This window comes from Ptychodera flava, chromosome 6, assembly GCF_041260155.1.
Source record: "Ptychodera flava strain L36383 chromosome 6, AS_Pfla_20210202, whole genome shotgun sequence".
Lineage (NCBI taxonomy): Eukaryota > Metazoa > Hemichordata > Enteropneusta > Ptychoderidae > Ptychodera > Ptychodera flava.
The window spans coordinates 25,139,490-25,162,261 of NC_091933.1; the positions used below are offsets into that span (position 1 = coordinate 25,139,490).

A 22,772-nucleotide genomic window follows, 5' to 3' on the forward strand; every position below is an offset into this window, starting at 1 on the left:
AACAGACATAGAAACTTAGACAATCTTTTGATATTGTGAGGTTGGTAGATGACATCCTTTCTATGTTGCTTTAGCTGCAAGTTTGAAGGATGACAGCTAGAACAATCTAAGTTATCCGTCGTGCGAAAACTTACAGACTTCTACTTAAAAGTATTAAACTTATATGAGCAATATATTTGTAACTCAATGATGATATATTTGTTCACATATAGATTGTTAAAACGGGCACGCATTTCGTCAGAGAAGATATACAGAGTCTAGATTCCATGGCTACCAACGGGTCATAAGAAACGTTTTATTGTTATCTCCTCTGCATATATTGCGAAACAAAAAATGTCTGACAGCGTCTTCATGACAATCTGACATGACAATCACCAACAATGGGATGGTGCTTCGGCCTAGGTGCCTCTGATGGCAGAATTTGGAAGTGGCGGGATGATGGATGATGTTGAAGCGTGTGGACTGTTTAAGGTCGCCGACATGTCGGGGCCGTCGCGTCAAAGGTCACCAAATGTGATTTATCGAGCGTTTGCCGACGGAACGCTGAAAGTATGAAGCTGGCTTTAAAGAACCTGATTTGACAGTGAAATCAATTATACAGACTCTGTTGATTTTCATAATCTTCGGCAATCCTGGAGACCATAGACTGTATGTATGGTTGTGTTTATATCGAGAAAAATGTGGTTTCCGTTAACATGCCTTTTGGACTGAAATAGTGTAAGGTGGTTTTGGACGTTTTTTGTTTTGGCAAAATTATGCTTAATCTTTAACAATGCGAAAAAACTTAGGGCCAGAGGACTTAAAATTAGGTAGGTTGTGTTATCTTAAACGAAGATGTTATGTTTGGCCTTATCGATGCTGGTTGTGTTATTACTGGGTTTCGTTTGTGTTCTATCATTTTGGTCTGCTAAACTACTCCATGAAATTCTATCAGCTAATAGAAGAGAATTCAATATGTTTTTATACCAGAGCAAAAGGGTATTGAATTAATCAAGCGGAGGCGCATTATTTGCCATAGCCGTTGGCCCATTCTAGAATTCCATCACTCGCCAGACATTTTATCGTCGACCACATGACATTTTACAGGGGAAAGTCATTCAGCCTACTTTGTCGATACTAGATCACTGCGTTGTTATACATCGAAAAACGTAGAATAATTTTGCCATTAGAAGGGAATTTCAATCGGACACGACAAAACTGGCAATTAATTTTGAGGTATGAATTACTGTATGTCAAACAGATCAGCTCGTTGTCATAATTCCTCCGGTTGTGCAATCGTCTACGGAAATGAGCAATTTTGCATGTCTTGACTGATCAAAAAAAATGACTCCCATATGAACCATTTCTTGCTGCGAATAATTAAAAAAAGTCTCTCCCGTAAACTAGTCTATGAAATCTACACCACTTTCAAGGAGTCAGTGACCCATGCGGGTCACGCCACTGAGCTAAAACAGAGCAGCCAGTGCGGAAAAGAGGCAACGCCCACGTCGACTTACACAGCTGTTAAAAAGAAAACATCAGGCATACCTTTAGGTTTGTCTGAGTGTGGCATTGGAAGTCGCAAACTTAACAGATTGATTATATTAGCATAATGGGTCGTGTTGTGCAACTTGGTGCGCATAAAGCGCAAAAGGATTTCACTTTCAAAGGAACGCTGGCACGTAGGCCGTGCCTATGAATTCCTATACCGAACCGAGAAAGGGTTATCGAGAGAGTCGTTTAGTTTACTTTGCGAGCCGTCGCAGAAAGAACGTGCGTTCATTGCTGTTCCTTGTGTTTGCAGACTTTAAAGGAGCGCATGTAGTGGGAAAAAATGTTTGGGTCTAATCCCCTGCGAAGTGTTTGTCCTTCCAGGGAGGTCATATACACATATGTTCCGATGGAGTGCTGACAAGACCCTGAAAGAGGCCGGGTTAAGGGATGGAAGAGGAACATGCGTTGCTTCATTTGAACGTTGCTACACTCTGCAGTGCGTTTTAAAGGACTGGGTCTGGCATCGGAAGAAAGAATGGCACCATCAAGTTGAATGAATGAAGTTTGCAAATAAATGTAATTGAATAAATGAGAGGCAAAACGGTAGTTTGGCAGACATTGCGCAACGAAGTGTGGTGCATGGTATCACAAAAAAAGTGAGTGTGAGGCTCCAAAGCAGCGTTTCAGCGGATTGAAGAATGAACGGATACATCCTCAGCTACATGGACAGTAGATGAAGATGGAGGTAAATTACTCACAATATATGTCATCATGACGCCCCATAACCTCATTGAATACGTCATAGATAATTCCAGGGGATCATGTCTGGCTTTTATATGCTTGTCGCGATCGTTCAGCTATTCGATAATCTATCTTCATCTACAAGCTTAACATCGTTTGCTCTAACTCCTGACCACCTCAAAATTGGCCAAACGTGAGTGTTATTGATGCAGACCGAGTGGTCAGGGTCAGCTTTCAGCAGAGATGTTGCCAAACCCCGGGTCAAACTACCCTGTCCGAGCTCACAGACCACCGCAGAGTAAGACAACTAGACTACCAGACACCTAAACGCTTAAATACAATTCTGCATCGGTTTGCAGCTTTGGAACGGTCAAAATACTCAGTAAAAAGACACCTACCGATGGAGCAAATCCAAACCTTACACCGCTGGATCGTTTGTCACGAAGGGAATGGGCTGAGCCCCGAATGAATGTCTGGAATGTCTACGCTTGTCGGGCTTCCCCGGTCAGCGACTGCCTTCGTGCGCACTCGGATTACTGTATACGACTTGCAAAGTTTATCTGCATCGGGGAGAGGGCAGAGGTTGCCATTCTTTATGCTCATTCCTCAATGGGTGCCTTGCATGGGACGATTGGGAGTCCCAATTGTGATGCAGAGTTCCCCCTTTGAACGCAGCAAGGCTTGGATGGACAAAACGTGTACTGTGACATCCAATCCGATCATAAACAACAACATCATTAAGACACCTGAATGTGAAGTTATAGGAAACTCCTGAAAGCAAACTGTATGCTTAAGATTGCTTGTGATATCGTACTCTCGGGTTTAAAGTTATGCATTCAAGGATCCCATTAAATCATATTTCACGATCATAAACGTCAACACAAGCTATACCCTCCTTTCGCTTGGTCGGCCCACAAGGACATTGGCAGCGTGTTATCTATTCGGTGTTGTATTAACTTTTCGCCTTTGACGAGTGATTGTGGAGCAAACTAAGACTTCCGATCGCAAGGTCGCAGGACAAAACGAATTCTAAGGTCTTGCAGGTCCTTTGAGAGACAGCCATTAAAAGGGGAAATGAAAAGTGTCCGTAGAAACTCCCCTAATAGACTCTTCCAAGGATGCGGTAGTTATCGATTAATCTAGACATCACGAAGATTTCACAATTCACCTGTTCTACAACACACTTGACATTGTTATTCGTTTAGAAATTGGTATTTAAGGGCAGTAATTTTACAAATCTGCTTGGTCTGATCATTTTAGATCTTGCCACTGTCTCTTCTATGTATTTGCAATAGTAACACTTTGTACCGTCTGCATATACATGTAATATACAGGTAATGGCTCGCGAAAGTTCCCCTAGCAGCCGCGCTTAGCAAAACTGCAAAGTGAAGCCAAAAAGACTGATTGATCAGTACGAAGAAGCAGAAGGGAGAGTGAACGTTCTGTAAATTGTAAATTTGGCTGTCACACATCTCCTCTGGCCAGTTGGGCCTGTACTTCACCGCCGAGACTAGAGCTCTAAACTCATCTGCATAAACTGTCTCCCTCTAGCTAGCTTCCCTTCCCTATTCAAGAGGGGTTTAGAGGTACACCCCTGTGGCTATTTACCTGTCATTTATCACAAAGAATGGGAATTCTTCAAACTTAGTCACCCAGAAACAAACTAGGCTCCTCAGGCATAGCACCGGATAGTCACTAACGTTCTGTATTCATTTTAGAATTTCATATACCCTTCTGACAGAAAATGATAAATCTGTTTGCAGATTACACGTACCACCCCCCCCCCTCCCCCGAAAATCTAATGGATGCAGTTCTTCAGGGGAAGATACCATTCACACCACTTACATCGCTCGTTCCCTGCTTGAAATAGCACTGTCATGCACGTCGGTTGCCTCCTTTTCTGGCCGGCACCGATCATGCATGGCCGTTGTGCGGCCTTAGTAAAACCTTAACAGCGACATAACACGAATGCTTTTCTACATCCCTTTAGGTGTGCTGGGGTCTAATTTCACCTAGTTTATGCTGTGTATGCTCTCAGTCAGCTCTATTCACACTTGATCGCTCGGCTGTAACCCTCGGGGAGACCTGCGGCCTCTTGTTCACGAAGGGTGACCGAACAGTACCACTGAGGCCGTCCCGACCCCTTGTAATGAGTGCAAATAGGCAGGCGCTTTTGATAGTTTCCGAAGGGATGCAAACCATTCTATTTTTTTGTTCGGAAACTCAAGAGTGGCTGGAGCGGGTCGTAGAATAGACTAGTCTTCGCGCAGCAACAGCGGTATTAATGTTAGGAAAGTTGCCTAACAGTTATCTTCCCCCTATCTTGTCTCATGTAAATAAGCAATTAATCAACAAGTCTGCACAATTTACTTTCAATGTCTACTACATTGTAGTGTCGCAATTGTCGTCGCAATTTGCATCACCTGTATGGGTGTTTGGACGAACTTGGAATTTCCAAGAAGAGAAAAACTCTCTGGCAAGGGTTATGTAATATGAATCGCAGTCCCTCCACCAAGGGGACTGTGTATGAATCAAGTTTCAATGCTACCTTCTTGCTATGAAACAACCACTACACAGATAAATTCTGTGTTCTCTCCTCGGCCACGAAGTTTGACGATAGTCTTTCCTCGCTGCTACCCAACAACAAAACACGTTTTTACTTGTGAAGACCGCATCTTACCTTGTCAATTTGAGCGCTGTCTCTGTCGGCTCGAATCGAGTGCCGCGTTATCGATAGCAGATCGGTGAATGGTGAAATCAAGTGCGAGAGAAAGTGAATCAAAACAACAAGTGGATGTGGTTACTTCGTGGGCGACGAATAAAAAATGAGAACACGAATACCAGGGTTTGACTTTAGGTTAGCGCTCAGCGGTCATCACACTGGGTTCAGGATGACGTCATCGGTTAAGCACGGGGAAAGCCTTATCCTGGACGTGAAACACCTTTTGTCTGGCGGCACGAAAATAGAGATCTGAGAAAGCGGTCATACAAGATGAGTTTAATTGTAAAGGAAAACAAAAGTGGCTTCCGATAATCGAACCGCTCCGAATTTTTTCACGCGATCTTTTGATGGAAATGTTGCATATGCATGGTTTGCAAGCCTAGTTAGGAAGAAAGTCAAACATACGAAGATTTTAAATGTTTTTCTTTCAGTCCCTCTATGGGTCATGACCAGAGATTTGTTGTTGAAGTTCAATAGTGGTAACAATAACGTCCGAAGCGGATTTGCCGTTAATGCCTTTATGCGAGGTGTTGCTGGTTTATTCCCCGAAAGACAATACTGTAGCTAATTCCAACTTTACAAGCTTTAGTCGTAACACGGGTTTACCTTTCAACCTCAAACCGTTTCAAGGAACCCTTTTTTAGAGGAATCACCCTGTTTGTGTTTTCGGGTGTCAATCATTGACGTCATTTGGGTTGCGGTTGGTAAGAGGTAGAACTACTTTTCCTTCTATGGCAGTGGGACAGCCGGGCAGGAACAAACCATGCACAGCAACTATCTGTGGGGGCATATAGTGTAGCAGTCTGAGTCATCATTCTTACAGCTCTTTTTTTAACCATTCAAGACGGAAGAAGACATTCACCTTGTTGTACAAGGCGGCCACGGCACAACGCGTATTTTGCGGCCAGGCAAGCGGCTACTCGCAATGCCCTCCTTTGGGTTGAATGGAATGGCCTGCGTGACGTCAAAGTGGGGTCACGTAAGGTAACGCACTTCGAGCCAATAAACACCCGAACACAGGTTGCTTGTCTGTCTGACTACGGACAGGTTATCAACAAAGAGCTCGGTCACCCGGTAGTTCACAATCGACGTTTCGAGTATTTTGTCAAACATGACTCATGTAGGACTCGTGTACAGCATAATCCAGATACGTAGCCCCATTTCACCTCTTACAACACCGCTCTCCATGGTTATGTACTGAATTTTCGTAGAGTCACTAAAATGGCAAACGCACAACGTACCTGTATATATTTATTTATTTATTAGCCGTGTTCACAATAATGACATTGGCTCAGAAAGAAAGAGAAGGGAAGAAAATGTATAACACTGAAAAGTTTTCAGATTCACTTCATTCACATTAGCTCAAAAGTAATTAACTTTCTGACTGAAAATCTGTAACAATTCATTCATGTATTTTGCAACAACATGAACAATGCAACTGTCAGTACATGACAAAAAGTACTTAAAAGAGAATCATTGTCAAAGCATTTAGCTGGTTCTGAATGTTAAAAATCATTTCTAAGTAAATTGTTCGTACAGTGTGTGCTGGTTTACTTGGACATAATAAAATACAATGGATTTCATCACCAACACCAGAATGACAAAGGGTACAAAGTCTAAGATGTCTTGGAATGTTTTAAAACGACCAATTTCTATTGCAAAAGTATGATCAGAAATTCTTGCCTTTGTCAAAGCAATTCTGTGAAATGGAGACTTAACAAGTGATAGATAATTTTCAGATTTAAACATGTTTTTAATACTACAGTATACATTTAATTTGTTATTTTTTGACAAGGCATTTTTCCAGGCTTCCTTAAATTTAGACTTTAAAGACTTTTTCACAAGTTCGATAACTGTTGAAGGTTTACATTTCTCACAATTCAAAATGCTAGAATTGCACAGTAGAAGAACAGACTCAACAAAATGTAAGAAACACGAGAAACCTTTCTTGTGTAAGCTTTTTTCGAGTTCAAATGCAGTATACAGCAAACTGCCCTTGGACAAATTCTTAAGGCGAACCCAAAATTTAATAACATTCAAAATAACTGATATCAGTAACGGGTAACGCCCAAGTTCACCAAGACAAGCATGGATATATGCAAATGGTATTGTTTTCATTAATGGGTTTGTACACTATAAGGGCTAGCTATGAAAACTCATAGCTTGATGGACAAAATATGGACACAGATGGAAAAGAAAAACAAATGAATGGAGAAGGAAAAACAGCAAATCGGTCGGCAAAAAGCAAATCAACTTTATCAACTTGCCAATGGTCAATTTGGATTGATATATACTGCGGGACAAACACGCCACTTGTTTACTTGTAAGACCCACATTACACAGAGTCAATCAACCATCATGAGGACTTCCTCCGACCATGATCACATAAATCTTTCGGCATTCAGATAAAGTACATGGCACCCCTGAATTATCCCCGCCGCAAGCTAGTGGCATTTAAAAACTTTATGACATTGTATTCACCTGCATTGAAAGGTCTGTATGCCACGGCAACCTCTACACGCTCAGAAAGCGAAAGACCATTTAGCTAACCGAATGAAACACAATATGGAATCTCCTTAAGTGTCAGTGGGTTCTCTGATGTGAATCGTTGACCTTTTCAGGGTCCAAAAGCAGTATCCTTTATGAGAAAAATATCATTCATCGACCAATAGTTGACCTCGAAATAAGGGTGAGTGGAAACACGTAGTACACACACCGACAACTTGAGCCAACACACTATTTTTTTTCATTTCGTTTGTGTTTTAGAACGTACAAATTGGGTATACCATGCTTGTTTTTGTCAGTGACCAGATATCTCTGAACAGTGATCACTTTCCAGATAAGAACAGGAGGCTGTGGACGTTCCTATTTGCATTATGACGAACTCTGCTGTTTTGCAGATAGCTGTAAAGTTTGCCCAGTGACGTAATCTTGAGGGACACGGAGTGGCATATTTAACCTGAGTCATGACCTCAAGATAATACTGTTTTGTCTGGTCTGCAAAAGGTATACCGCAACACAAGCCGTGCCAGCTTTTAAAAGTTGTAATCGCTTTGATGACATCATCAATGAAAACAGGAAGGAAACGCCCCCGATGCGTAATAAACTGGAATCACACAGAGTGTAAACGGTTCAAGGATAACCCTTGTAGAGGATTTAGCAAACATGCATCTGCACTAAATTAAAGTCAAGTGCTTTCACAGATCCTGTCGGGATTCTGTAAACCAGTCTGACTTCCAAGTTGCTGTTGACCTAGAAGGTTACTCATTTACTCAACCTATTCTAGCTCCATGCTCTACCGAAGAAGTTAGTAAAAAAAATGAACAACATCGGCTTTGTTATCTTGGGTGTTTTTTTTTCAGCCGGCCAACTTTCATGGTGTATTAAAAAGACCCCTTTAGAAAGTGCATAAAGCTCTGTTGCTGACTGCAGTTAATAAACTAAGCCCTTACTCTCATTTACAAAGCGCCGCCATATGCCCCATTCTCAGCACTGACGGCACATGTTCACCGAAGGGGACGCGAGAGGGTTGTAAACGCCATAAACTATCTATATTCACAAAGCCAGTCATCTGTGAACATTTCAATGTTGAAAAGATCCTTACAGTATCGAAATAAAGCAGACAATAGGCAATGGAAGCGTTTCTACTGTCTGTAGGAAGATGATCTTCGAAAGATGTGATACGGCCGCTGCCGGGGCCGCTGGTTAGTATGTGTCATCGGTGCAGCACCCTCGCTAAACTGAACTTATCTCTCTTGTGATAAATTGCGTTTACTTCATCGACAAGATAGCCATAAATGTTTTGTGTTTTCGAAGTAGGTCGACAATCGTTGTCTCTCTGCAGTAACAGGTAGCGCTTCACGTTCTGAGCAGATTTCAGAGGTTTCGCCCTCAACGGTAGAAATTTCTCAGACTTCCAGTTCTCCTCTCCAATCCTGTGTTACGCAACTGAAATGTCGCAGCGATGTCTGTCTGTCTGTCTGTCTGTCCGTCTGTGTGTCTGTGTGTCTGTCTGTCTATCTGTCTGTCTGTCTGTTGGTCCGATATCTCAAAAACGGGTTATCAGGTCAGAATCAAATCTGGTACATATATTCAGTTAGCAAATGGCAAGAACTGATTAGTTTTTGGTGGGTGTGGCTTGCATACTTTTTGCTCATTTGCATAATTAATGATTTTAGAAAAAAACGGATATACATTAAAAACGACTACACACAATTTGATGAGATTTGCTACAAATGTTGATAACACCAAGATATATCAGCAGTGGGAACCATTAAGGGTGACATGAAAGAGAGTTGCTAATTTGCATATTTAATGAACTTTCATAACTAAGGATATATGTCTGATTTGACTCTATCAAAATTAACCAAACTTGGTATGTATATTAAAGATACTATGATTTAACATTAGTGAAAATCATTAAGCGTTTTAACTTCAGCCAATTCCTAATTTGCATATTTCATGATCTTTGTTAATTAGGGATATATATTTGAAATGACTGGACCAAAGTTGATGAAACTTGCTACATGTATTGAAGCCACTATGATACAACATTTTTGAAAGTCATTAAGCGTTTTTTACTTCAGCCAATTCCGAATTTGCATATTTAATGAACTTTTCCAATTAGGGATATATATCTGAATTAACTTGATTGTAGTTGTTGAAACTTGCTATATAAATCAAAGATACTGTGATATAGCATTATTGAAAGTCAAAAGACATTTTTACTTCAGCCAAAACCTAATTTGAATATTAAATGAATTTTCATAATTGGGGGTATTTATCTGAATTGACTTGATCAAAATTGATGAAACTTGCTATGAACATTAAAGACACTATAATACAACATTATTGAAAGTCAAAAGACAATTTTACTTCGGCCAAAATCTACTTTGAATATTAAATGAATTTTCATAATTAGGGATATTTATCTGAATTGACTTGATCAAAATTGATGAAACTTGCTATGAACATTAAAGACACTATAATACAACATTATTGATAGTCATTAAGCATTTTCTCTGCAGCCAATTCCTAATTTGCATATTTAATGATCTTTCCTAATTAGATATATATATCTCAATTGACTTGACGCAAGTTGACAAAATTTGCTACACATATTACAGATACCATGATACAAAATTATTGACAATCATAAAATTAAGCCAATTCCTAATTTACATATTTAATGAACTTTGCTTAGTAGGGATATATACCGGGATATACTTGATCAAAGTTGGCAAAACATGCTATGTACATTGATGACTATACCAGGTACTAGGTTAAAACAATATCGAAAGTCATTTAACATTTTCATGTCAGCTAATTTATAATTTGCATATCTAATGAGGTTTCACAGTTTGGCATATATAGTTTGAAGGACTTGACCAAAGGCAATTAAACTTGCTATATAATGTGGTGATACAATGAAAACAGTCAAATAACTTTCATATATTTATTTCAGCTAATTACATATTCGTATACTTCATGACCTTTTAGAATTAATCTGCGGTGAATATTGTTCATTATGTTGATCATAATACTTTCAATGAAGTTGCAAACATGTGGCAAAGGTTAAAATTTACACATAACTGCAATATATAATGAAACACGTGAGCATTTTCAGTTCATATCTGGTTCTTTATGGATAAATACGTTGTATTTCATTCATAAGATGATGAACAAGGCTGACGATTTTATGACCGAGTTTGCAAGCCTTGGAAGACTTGAAGGAGAAAGTTCAGTCTTGAATATATTCATATGATGATATGATTTTATTGATATTTTCCTTCTCTTCTTTCTAGTTAAATGACTACTTTTTCAGTCTAGTTCCTTTGTAACTTTGTTCGTTCGCTCAACACATTTGCAGTCATGTAGATTCGATTTTATTTACCATTTTATTGGAATAAATTTATATTTTGAAAAAAATTCTTGTTCTCGAAGTGTTGAAATAACAATAATAATCATGATAATTATTATTATCTCCATTTCAGGCCAACATAGACACATGCCCAACATCAGTTATGCTCATCGTTATTAATCGAAGTATCTTCAGCGACAATCACGAGCGACTTCGAGTAACATGTTAGTTGTTAAAACGGACAATCTTTAAGGCCATCTTGAGGATGTTTTAAGTAAACCTCTACATATTTGGTGAAGTTCTATTTGCACGAGGCAATGATCGAGGGTTATGGTGTGTACAGCATATTGATGGTTTGCATACACCAAACAGAGCGTAAATGAACGTTTAGCGCTGCAATTTGCTATTTGCGGATTTCCCGCGAACTGATTTTCTATACGAATCCCTTTTTTCAATGTTGAATTAGAAAGCTAGTTTAAAGTGATCATAAAATCGCACAGAATAAAGTGGCCGGAGCCCTGCACAGACTATTTGTATCTCGGAGGTATTTGCTGAACGTGATACATCAAGTCTTCAGTTCTGCATGTGCAATACAATGTAGTCAGGGTTTAGTCTAGGTAAAAAAAATTGTACATCTACGTGTACTAGGCGATTTACACTAACTTAAAGTTGAACGACCGCACGTATATGCACTGCTAGAGTTTCCTCTTGACTGAGTGAATAGTACAGTGCACGTGATAATATGCCGATTCCGTATCCAACACTTTTTTGGCAATATTTTAACGCAATTCTTAACTTTAAAAACCATGTGTTCTTAAGGAAGAACGCGTCTTGGGGACAGATATTTGGGCTCTCAATTTTCTACAATTTTTTTCTGATCATTTTAAAGCTTGAGTAAGAAAAACTTTTACCGTCTTAGTTTTTTGAAAAACCAACAATATTTTTTCCCATAGAGTTAACACGGGGAAGGCAGCCATTTTGAATTTCAAATATTATGAAATGTTGGGTAATATGTTTCTCTAGTTCGTAGATTTGCACAGTGACCCCCAATTTTTATTGTTGATTTGGAAAGAGAATGGTTGAAATTTCATGTAGGAAATTTTAAACAAAAGTTTTAAGTCTTTCGCTTTCGAGGCGCATACTACCTTAATGTTAGTTTAATATCTACTTTCACTTAATAATGCCCTAAAGCAAGGAATATTGATTAATATGGATTCTTTACGGCTATGTTGCACTATTCTTCAGAGAGGTAATCGCCCTGTGGATGATACACGTGATGATGTCACTTATGACTCATCGAATAACTTTCACAAAATTGATAGACTACGTTCATACAAGCGAAGGGAATGCGGATGATTTCTGTCCCTTTCCGAAACCAACACTCATGTGAAAAAGAATGCAAAAAAAAAAAAAAATGTGTAACGTAATTTCGTTCCATGTGAGAGATCTGAACATCTTTCTAGAATAGTTCACAAGAGCCGTACTATACTATTATTCAGAAAATTTATCCGGCAAAAGCCATCCCACACATTCAGGCAAAAAGAAATAACGTTGTAATGTCGTAATGCAATACGAACTCTCTGACACCCACCCAACACCCCCGAAAAATTGCACTGGGACAGACATTCCATAAACTGATGACTACAGTCGTAAATATGCCACTCAAGTCTTCGACGATAACACCCAGGTCCTTCGCCTTTAATGCCTTATTTTCGAACAAGACATCGTCCTAACAATAGTGCGAAACTGTAAAATATCGTGACTTATCTTTTAAAAATGTCCCTTAGTCCAATAATTCGGCCTGAACTTTCAGTTCATTAGTTCAGTGACCGCGGTAAAATTATCACTGTGTACCTTACAACCATTGTTTAATCATATATGTGATGACGTGAAAAAAATTGTGAGCGTCATTAATGTAGCATGAGATAGAGTCCGGAGAGGTTCCCTAACATTCGAAACATGCATGCGCGCCATAAAACTCCGCACTGTGCATTCCGAAACCCTCAACTTCGAATACTTCGAAAAGAATCTGGTACGGGGAACCCCTTTTTCTTATCATACACTATCTGATCGACCTCATCACCCCGTTTCCCTATTGTACCGAAGAAAGGACTAATCGTCAAATCTAATTGATTGATTACTTTATATGCTATCGGCTAACCATTGGCCCATTGATGTATCTTTCAGGGCATCAGCATATCGCAAGCCCGCCTGTCCTATCTAGGTGAGATAAAAATGTATAAGGGTCAAATGCCGTTACATAATGTGAGTATTGACTTTACTTTTCGTTCTAGATTATTATATTTATAATACAAAATATAAGAGAGAGAGAGAGAGAGAGAGAGAGAGAGAGAGAGAGAGAGAGAGAGAGAGAGAGAGAGAGAGAGAGAGAGAGAGAGAGAGAGAGAGAGAGAGGGGGGGGTCGAAGGCGACAGTAAATCTGACCGCAAGAGACTGCCGGAGAGGCTGGACAAATATTGATTGGCTGTAAATCTCAAATTATGGTGAATTCTGCGCTATTTTCCTTTTAGATGAAAAGGCTATAGAGATTCGGCTTATTTTTCGAAATGCCGAATTACTGTTCATTGCAATGATTCGATGAAATGATACTTTTTTATGAATCAGAAATGACAGGCTCGCCCATAAATGCGTTGTCAATGGAAGGGATCAATACATTGCTGTTGCACTATTCCGAAAATGAGTTGAAATTAGGTTCTATATTTCAATTATCGCCGCACCTGGACTGACAGTCACTAAAAGGGGATTCTTTCTATCCATCTATAGCAAAACTCGTCTCACTTACGAATGCACATTCCATATTTCAAATCATCACTACATAGTGACAGCAACATCAAATGACGGTTTCATGGATTTCGTGTACGTTCTATATTTAATCACACAGATTCATTTAACTTGCGATCCCTAATATTTACGATCCTCTTGAAATGTTTTATAACGACAAAATGTTGTCGTACAGGTGTGTTGGCCACGTCTTTATTCCAGGCCCAGGAGCGACTGAAACAGTTACCTTGGTTACGCGAGGTATGAGTGCAGCTTTCCCCTTATTTCAACATCGTTTCTGCTTTGCTTTCAGCCTGGAGCTGAATTTTACAATTGCAACGTAAACAGGAAACTTCAAGAATGACTGTCACAGGCCACCCAATAAGTATTACTGAGTTTTCTCTGTCATTTTCTCTTCTTTCTTCATGCTCTGAATGATCGGAATAAAAAAAATAAATGGTTTATATAACCTAACCTAGCCTCTGTGACTCTTTATTTATTTTACACTCCATTACAAGGATATATATCTCTCATACACACATGCTGTAATTAATTAGTCAACACAACTAATTATGCTAATCCGTGGACTTATCAGGGATTTTACGGGTTGGTCAACATCGCGAAAGATAGGAATGGTCATTAACATCACTATCTTTCCGATGTTGACCAACCTCTGATAAGTCCACGGATTAGCATAATTAGTTGTGTTGACTAATTAATTACAGCATGTGTGTATGAGAGATATACGTCCTTGTAATGGAGTGTAAAATAAATAAAGAGTCACAGAGGCTAGGTTAGGTTATATAAACCATTTATTTTATTTATTCCGATCATTCAGAGCATGAAGAAAGAAGAGAAAATGACAGAGAAAACTCACTACTACCTCCATGGTAATACTTATTGGGTGGCCTGTGGAATGACTGTCAACAAGAACCGCGCTTTGAGAAAATTTGTAAATATTGACATCGCATACATATAAACCGCATTTCGCGAGATTGGACATAACACGTGATACAGGCAGAGAGATAGATTACGTGGAGCCTGATGAGATTAAATGATAGCGAGGTTCAAGTTCAGGGCTATTTTTGTGCAGAGGGATTCAAAATATCAATTTTACACACAGTCTGACTTGTGAAAAAAGAGATATGTGTGTTTTAAACCGATACTGAATCCTTTGTCATACACATTACAGAACCGTTATTCAACTCACTGAATGTAAAATACTGAATATATTTACTTTACTCAGTAACGTTTATCTAATGACGAGACTGTACTTATGTAAACATTATCCGCTTTACGAATGTGTGGTAGTGATACATTTAAAATGTCGTTAAATTTTAAGTCCATCCGCAATACTGGCATTAATCGTTCATTTAAACACATCAACCATTTAAACACAAAAGCACAAAGCAACGCACCGACGTATATAGTTTCCTATATCCACACGGTACACAGAAATTCGTGTCGCCTTGATGCGTGATCCTGAGCGAAAAGGCAGGGATGGGAACATTTCAATGTGTTTTAGTTGAATGATTATTATTATGATTGCAAACAGGAAACAGTTGAGGAGAACATTTCATGCAGCATAGCTCATCAAATTGCAAGATTTGAAGACTATATCACCACCATACAATATTCGCGATGTTGCGGGTGGGTAATTGATGAAAAGTCATTCGTCTTTTTCATTTTGATTAACTCGCAGCCCGAAATTGCCTTTTTCTACGAACTCGAAAATACAGTACAAAAAACACATTTTTTATGTGACATTAATTAGCATTAACTTTGAAACAATGAAATTTACATCAAGCCGAACTGTGAGTACCCTAATATCAGATAGTGTGTACAGTTCAACAACTGGGCTTGCATATGTAAAAGTCGCGTATAAATTTTTTTTTTTGCGAAATCTAACAACGATACACGCAACTAGTGGCTAAATTGCATATCACGGTAACACAAGACATCATGGATCAAGAGGTCAGAAAAGATAGTTTATTCATGATAAAACGTGAAACAGTAATTGTAAAATGACGAGCGCTGCATCCAGAATTAGTTGTTTCAGTTCGCTCTGTGATGATGGGCAAGGCTCCCCATGGAAGGATGTAACATAGTGAGCAAACGCAACGCATGACTGCACCTTGTCAGGTACTTCAGCAGACTTTGTATGCAACAGGTGGTTGTCTCGGGCAGATCATTTTTTGGCAAGGACGACCATCGGTGGAAAATAGGAAAAAAGGAAACGAGGGTTGCGATAAAAGTGACTTACCTGATGTAGTCTGGATGATATCTAACGTACCGTTGGTGGCGGGAAAAGTTCGATGTTGTCGTTGACAACTGTTGCTTCAGGTAGACTACACAAACGCTGCACTTCTATATGTTCGTACAGCCGACGGTAATCGGACCGTGTATGACAGATTTACAATGTACAAGGCAAGAAACATTCAAACCATCCGAACGCTGATTCCCCTTCAGCTGAAGACACGGGAATAGACAACCCTTTCATACTGAGTACCCGCTAAATGAAAGACTGGAGCTTTTTTAAACCGCCCCCTCCTTCTGTAAACATTCTAATCAAATCCGATGCATTGTACACAAGGTTTGTTTGTGCCAGCATTTGAACCATTCAAGTGTTAAATAGCACGCATTCGTCAGACGTCTTGAATTTCCAGTCGATAAAAGGGTTCTCTGCAAGTCAGCTCCGGATTCAGTCTTCAGGTTAATAAAACCACTCGCCTGGTAAGAATGTACAAAGGCACTGTGTTTGTATTGTTAAAATTTTCACAAGGGTTAATTCCAGAAGTGTAAGAAAAGATATGCTGCAGAAAACCATCCGTGGAACAGGTTATCGTAACGTTGCTTGGATAGTCGTTCGAGGCGGGCGGCCGCAGGTCGCCGTTCACTGCTCTTTTTTCCAAGTGAATGGCGACATGCGGCCGCCCGCCTCGAACGACTATCCAAGCAACGTTACGATAATATGTGCAGAAAACCATCCGTGGAACATGAACATCCAGCAGTTCCCAGTATCTTTCCACGCTCTCAATGGCGACCAAAATTACGTGCTACCCTGCGCAAGCAACCTCCCGGGCAACCTCCGCCCTTCCTTTCAATTGAAATCCACCGTACTAGTCGAGGTTGCAATGATTATTTATGTGACACAGTTCTGAAATTTTGACCATCGTTTCTGTATCTGCGTTTTGGCAATGCCTATGACCTTTGATCCCCTTCACATAATGACGCGCAGTTCAAGTGTAAGGGCGATGTTTAATCACAAACCATGCGCACACGCGCTATATTTTTTTGATAAAGATGATTTTATTCCAACAAAAGTTGCAAATAAAACAAATCTACATAACTGTAAATATTTTGAGCGAACGAACTTGTCTGAAAAAAGTCATTTAAAATAAGAAAAAAAGAAAATACCTAGGTATCTGCGAGATTTTTTGAACGGAAAGTAAAATTTATTCACAAATTTGACATAGTAGATGTCTACCAACATGAAGTTTCATGTCTATAAGACTATAAACAGGTAAGGCAAACAAATATACACAAAGAATGTCGTGAATAACAAAGTGAAAAAATACCCATACTGTCAATAGTGCAGTTTAACCGTCAAAATGAGTTCAAGGCGCATCTTTCACTACCAAGTATCACGTGCAATATTTTTCCTCCAGTGGCTTCTCACATGTAAAAACGCCATCTACGACAGATACGTACCTGCTATGAGTTTTCCTGGGGTTGAACAGCGGTACAGCTTTTTACGGAGCATATTTCACCGTTTAATCCCAGATGTATGACGTGACAGCAATTCGAGATCACAGCAACGTCCTTTCAAAGTATGTATTAAAATCACGCAAATATGAAACTGTTCCAAACTACGTGGCTAACCTCCTTATAGCCTCTGCTATTTCGATTTTCAAAATATTCAGTTTATTCCCATATTTGTGTATGTCAAACCTCAATGTTCTTCTCTGGTCTTAGCTATTTTTCTGTAAACAGTTCAAAGCTAAATTTTCTGTTCGCTTTCGTACCACTGCGCGCATATGCACATACACGCACATAGAAACAAACACACGTATGTAGTGCGTAAGTACTTATACGTGAGTACGAAATTACTTCAGCTTATCGTGGATGAAAATAACAATTAAAGAAACAGTTACTTGAAGTTGTGACTTTATTAATGTTAGGGTAAGGGAAGAAAGACATATTTTGTAAGATACAGTAACCTTACTAGTGACGTCAAACTGTGGAGGATTCGTCCTGCGACACTAAGAAACATTGATTACACAATTTTGGTTATAGCCCCCCTTGTGGAGGGACCGTGCTCAATCCTTCGTCATGTCCACTTGGCAATTGACACCCTATGATCGTAAAAGTTTGGGAGTTTGGAGAGTATAAAGTGGAGTTTCACACAGGTGTGTCTCACAGACATTAAAAAACCCATTGAGGGCGCTCATTACACTTACACCTGTTGAAGATAACACAAAGACTGAACTTAAAAGTGAAATCAAGGACCCAGCTGAGACATCTCTGGTTTGGAAGTCTCTGTGTCGGCTTCTTTTATCATAAAACCTCTTAATTCCTCTGGAATGGGTTCAGGTGATGGTAGATCTGTAGTTGTTTCAAACCAACCATCTCTAACTTGTGGCTATTAAAAGATGCCGGTTGCAGAGTTGACTATTCTATTCCGACATCTTTCAAGGACTCTGAAGACTATGCGCACCTGGAACCTTTGAAGAAGGTGAATAAATTTGGGAGACAATGCCATCTTCACTGGAAAGAATCCGTCTGAGTGTATTCCGGTCAGTTTTACGTTCCTCAGGGCGGTTTCCATTGATGGTTGTTTGCTATATGAACAATGGTCCATGAAACCAAAATATTCCCTCGTAAAAGACGAGTGTACAGGGTAATGATTTGAAGGGTGCGAATTGAGTGTCTAGCTGTTTACCTTGGCAACACTAAAGTGAAATACCTGAAGGTGTATATATAAAAAACGCCAATATAAACTTACATGAAATTTTTGAGTTGTGGAGGCATTTTGAGATGAAAGAGATATGGAATGGCAAAGTGGATTTATGGGGATTAATGTTCAGGGATGGATCATTTGAATTTGGGAGTGGTAAGATGTTCAAAAATTTCACGTTTTCATTTGTATGTTGCATAGTATACATACACCCCCATCATTCTACTTCATGTACTTCACATGAATAGTTTTGTTCAAAAAGCAGCATAGATTTCAAATTTTTACAAGCAAATTTTCTTTGTTTATTTTTCTTTTGCAATCCCCTGCCAAGATCTGATGGTTGACCCTATGATCTTGTCAACCCATCCTAGCTTTGTATTACCATGTGTGTACCTGTAGTCCCCACACTGCACGATATTATAGTGTATATTTGAATATAAAGTTCCAATTACAATGCATCTGACCACAGTCCAATGTGGTAGACAGACTACACAACTACAAAGTTATCACACATATTTTGATGTTAAGGTAGTTCGCACCCCAAAAATGAATGATAAACTTTAAATCAAACTTTCCTCAAGCAAACCTTCAACCCTTCTATTTCCAAACAAAGATTATAAATTGGGGGTCACTGTGCAAAGTTTTGTACTATATGTTGTACAACAAAAGCGCACATACAAACACACATAAACGTGTATATGCAATCTTGTAAAATTTATAAAAGTATGAGGTAGAATGAAAAAAACACACCAGACTGCATGAGAGTTCAATCATCAACTTGGTTGTAATTTTATTGTAAAATTTAGTAATTTCACTTTTTACAGGCTTTTAATTTTTTTTATTCAGCTTGAGCTATATTCTTAAAAACTAAAAATTAACAAACACAAAAAAGCACTATCATTCTTCGTTTCAACAGGGCTATGCTTTTCTGTTTGCATTTATTTACAAAACTGATTCAGGGCTGTTTGAAATCAGTGAGCAAATACGGGTCTGCCAAAAAAATCGTTTAAAATACAATTACCAAATAAACCCACTCAAAATAATATTGTAAAGTCACAAATCAAACACTGGGTAATGATTTGACCTACATGGTACATGTAATAATCAAGTTCCCTCGGTTTCAACATGGTTTCAAGAAAACAACCTATAGTGTTCAGAGAGGGGACAGATTTCAATGTGGGACGCCCCCAGAGTACATATCTCCAAAACCGTTTGTTTTCTCACTGACTCAACAAAACTTGGATAGTTAACTAAAAGGAAAATCTAGCTACATAGGAAATTAAGTCTTCATATAGTACTACTTGTGCTCAAGGCAGAGATGTTGCCACACAACTAGGTTATCTTCCGTCACCCAATTATTTTTGTGTGGGATAAAAAAAAGGAGAGAGAAATTATGAACTTCATGTATACAGTATTTCAAACTGAAAAGTACCATGGTAGTATTTACTTTGGCAACAAATTGTTTGCATATCAATGAGAGTATTTTATGTCAAATGAAAATATCATAATACTGATTTCAAGATGCAGCCGTGTTGATTTACTTGAGAGAGATTCTGTGGAAAAAGAACAGAATACAAAACACTGCTTTGATCTTGTGTCACTGATGAAGTGTAACACAATGCAACAACTGCAATTCGCCAGTTTCCCCCTTGTCACCCAACTTGTACATATTGCTTACTACAAAATGATTTTATCTGTCAAAAAATTGTTAAATTAGCATAAATACCAGAACTCAAGAGAAAAGACAAGAAAAAACCAAACAAAAAAAAAAAAATGTACACCATTTTTTGCTATCATGTAAACATAAATAATAGTTTTGAGTTTCCCAGACGAATCATAGAGAACTGGGAAGTACTTTCTACTGGTTTCTTTGAGGCAACTGCAAATATACATAAAATATAATTTTGGGTAAATGAAAAGTGAAGAATTTTATAGAAATGGGTCTACTCTTTCACTGCTACACTGTACATGACCATAAGGTGGATATTGTTATGTCAACGTAACAAGTGATATAATGCTCCTTACAATACCATGACAGAATTTACTTTTTTTATCTTTTGCCAAATGCTCAGGAGGTCTTCTCTGGAACTGAGGCACTACTACTACAGCACAATACTGGCACTCATGTTGTTGTGGTTGGCACTGTCCACTACGGGTACATTCCTGATTCAGAGACCGAACTGCGGACAGCACGTCTCTACCACTGGTAAAATTAGTTTCTGATTTTGTGCCCAAACATTTCTGAGTCAGCCTAATTACCAATATTGAAGCACTTCAACGCCCATCAAAGATGACATACCGGTACTTGCTTGATTACCTTCCTAGGCAGTTATACCGGCCTCCTCTGCTTTCTTACTGGCCTAAATCTGAACCACTGTAACAATGGAACCTAGCTAACCAATCACATTCACCAACACACTGTGCTCTCCAACCAGAGATATGACTCTCCCCTCACAAAGACACTACATCCATTTGAGATCACTCCTTAATGTCTACCTACACCAGAGACACAAGTGAGAGGACACCATGAAATTTTGACTGTGATTCCCTAAATGTTTGAATTGAAGATTTCTACAACAGATTCCATAATGGAGGTCTGTTTTTTCAAATCTATTTTCTTATGGGTCTGAGAAGTTCACACAAGTTTCACTGAAACCATATTCGGTGTAATGTTGGAGAGAAATGGAAAGAAATGCATTACGTAAAAAACATTGAAAACAAAAATTTGTTTACAAATAGTACTTGAAGTGAAAACGGATCTTGCAAACTGCACTGCTAGTATGGCTTCCAGGGGAATGAGGTTGGAGATCTCTATGGAAACAAAATCTTCCCACCACTTACAAGTTCAACGACTATATAACATTCAACATTTCAGGACACATGACACTACTTACTATGAAGAGGCAGAAGAAGAGGGAGGATAGGGGAGGAGGGGGACTCTGTACACTGGTACTGGAATCTACAGCATGCACGGATTGTTTGAGATTGCCTATACATCTGTAACTGTATCAAAGGTGACTCGCATACAAAATATAGACAAGGAAAAGTCTACAAAATATCAAAAAGATGGATTTTTTCAGTTATGGATTACACTTGGATGGTAGAAGCCATTTACAGCATTCATTTTGCTTCTGTAATTTTACTAAAAACCTGAAAATCCATTTTTTTTTTAACTTCCATACCGGAAACTGGAGGAAGTGTTGTAAATTTTCTATCTCTCCTTTTCTCATTTTCTCTGTCTTAAAAGTAAATGAGTAAAGTTCACACACACAAACACACAAATACTTGGAGATTGTGACATTAATTACAATGTATAAAAATATTGGTGCTAAAATAACGTATCTCCGTAATGGGAATCATTGATTTGGGAGGACAGACGTGTTGAGACAGGACCGAGTGAGAGATCAACAAAAGTACAAAAAATCCACCTGATAAAAAAGTTTGATTCATTCTTTCTTCCATAGGAGAATTTGATTCATGGGGGAATGAGTCCGCAACGACATAATGGTGGCTTTTGAACCACTGGGATGCCACTACTCTCTTGTTGTATGCGACGGGCTTCTATTGTTGTGTGTCATTGATACAGCGCTGTCAAAATTGTTCTGATGACGTACTCTTGTCCACTGCACACGACACGACGGCTGCTATCGACGCTTTGCCCTTAAGACATCCACTGTGAGTGCATTCTGGCTCACGTCGTAACCTTGAATGAGTCTGTTCTATCAAGTGTGAGTCTCAATCCCATGATACGTTTCACTCATATTATACTGTTCAGTTTATGTTCGTCACCACCTATCGTTATTGTCATCATGAGAGTGTCTGGTCCTCTGACTCTGCTGAACTTCCAAAGACCCCGGAAAATAATCTGGATAACATGGCGAATAATAACACTATTGCAGAAAGAATTACTACTGATGTGACCTATGGTACAGAAATAAAAAAGGGGAAAAGAAATAAATTGTCAGTGATCTTTTTCATCTACGATTAACAATATCTGTTGACTAAAAAGCGACATTTTCACTAAAAAATCTCACACATTCAAATCTACCTGCCTATACATAATGTTTTCTTACACATGCATTGTTGACTTTAATATGTACCATGTGCAATTCTATGGAGGAATTGCCTTCCTTGACTCTCATTGAATTATTTTCCATTCACCACACAACCATACAAACTTTGCCCGAATGCGGTAATGAATGAACTACCTACTATGGATCAAATATGTATGCCACTGT

The 22,772-nt window shown here is 38.9% G+C and overlaps 2 protein-coding genes across 11 annotated transcripts in view; both read right to left on the reverse strand.

The window, feature by feature from the left end:
* LOC139135296 (filamin-C-like) overlaps nucleotides 1-16,061 on the reverse strand; it is a 150,517-nt gene extending 134,456 nt beyond the window's left edge. For 3 of the 9 annotated variants that reach the window (XM_070702635.1, XM_070702631.1, XM_070702627.1), the window contains exon 1: nucleotides 4,895-5,088. The gene's annotated coding sequence lies outside the window, so the exon portion shown is untranslated. Of the gene's footprint in view, nucleotides 1-2,612; nucleotides 2,762-4,894; nucleotides 5,089-15,840 lie in introns of those variants that run through there. The other 6 variants (XM_070702634.1, XM_070702630.1, XM_070702626.1 and 3 more) reach the window with 3 other exon arrangements.
* Nucleotides 16,062-19,299: 3,238 nt separating this feature from the next.
* LOC139135303 (sarcolemmal membrane-associated protein-like) overlaps nucleotides 19,300-22,772 on the reverse strand; it is an 88,687-nt gene continuing 85,214 nt past the window's right edge. For both annotated transcript variants that reach the window (XM_070702644.1, XM_070702643.1), the window contains one exon: nucleotides 19,300-22,455. In XM_070702644.1, coding sequence (XP_070558745.1) covers nucleotides 22,342-22,455 — 114 coding nt within the window. In that variant the 3' untranslated portion in view covers nucleotides 19,300-22,341. The remainder of the gene's footprint in view (nucleotides 22,456-22,772) is intronic.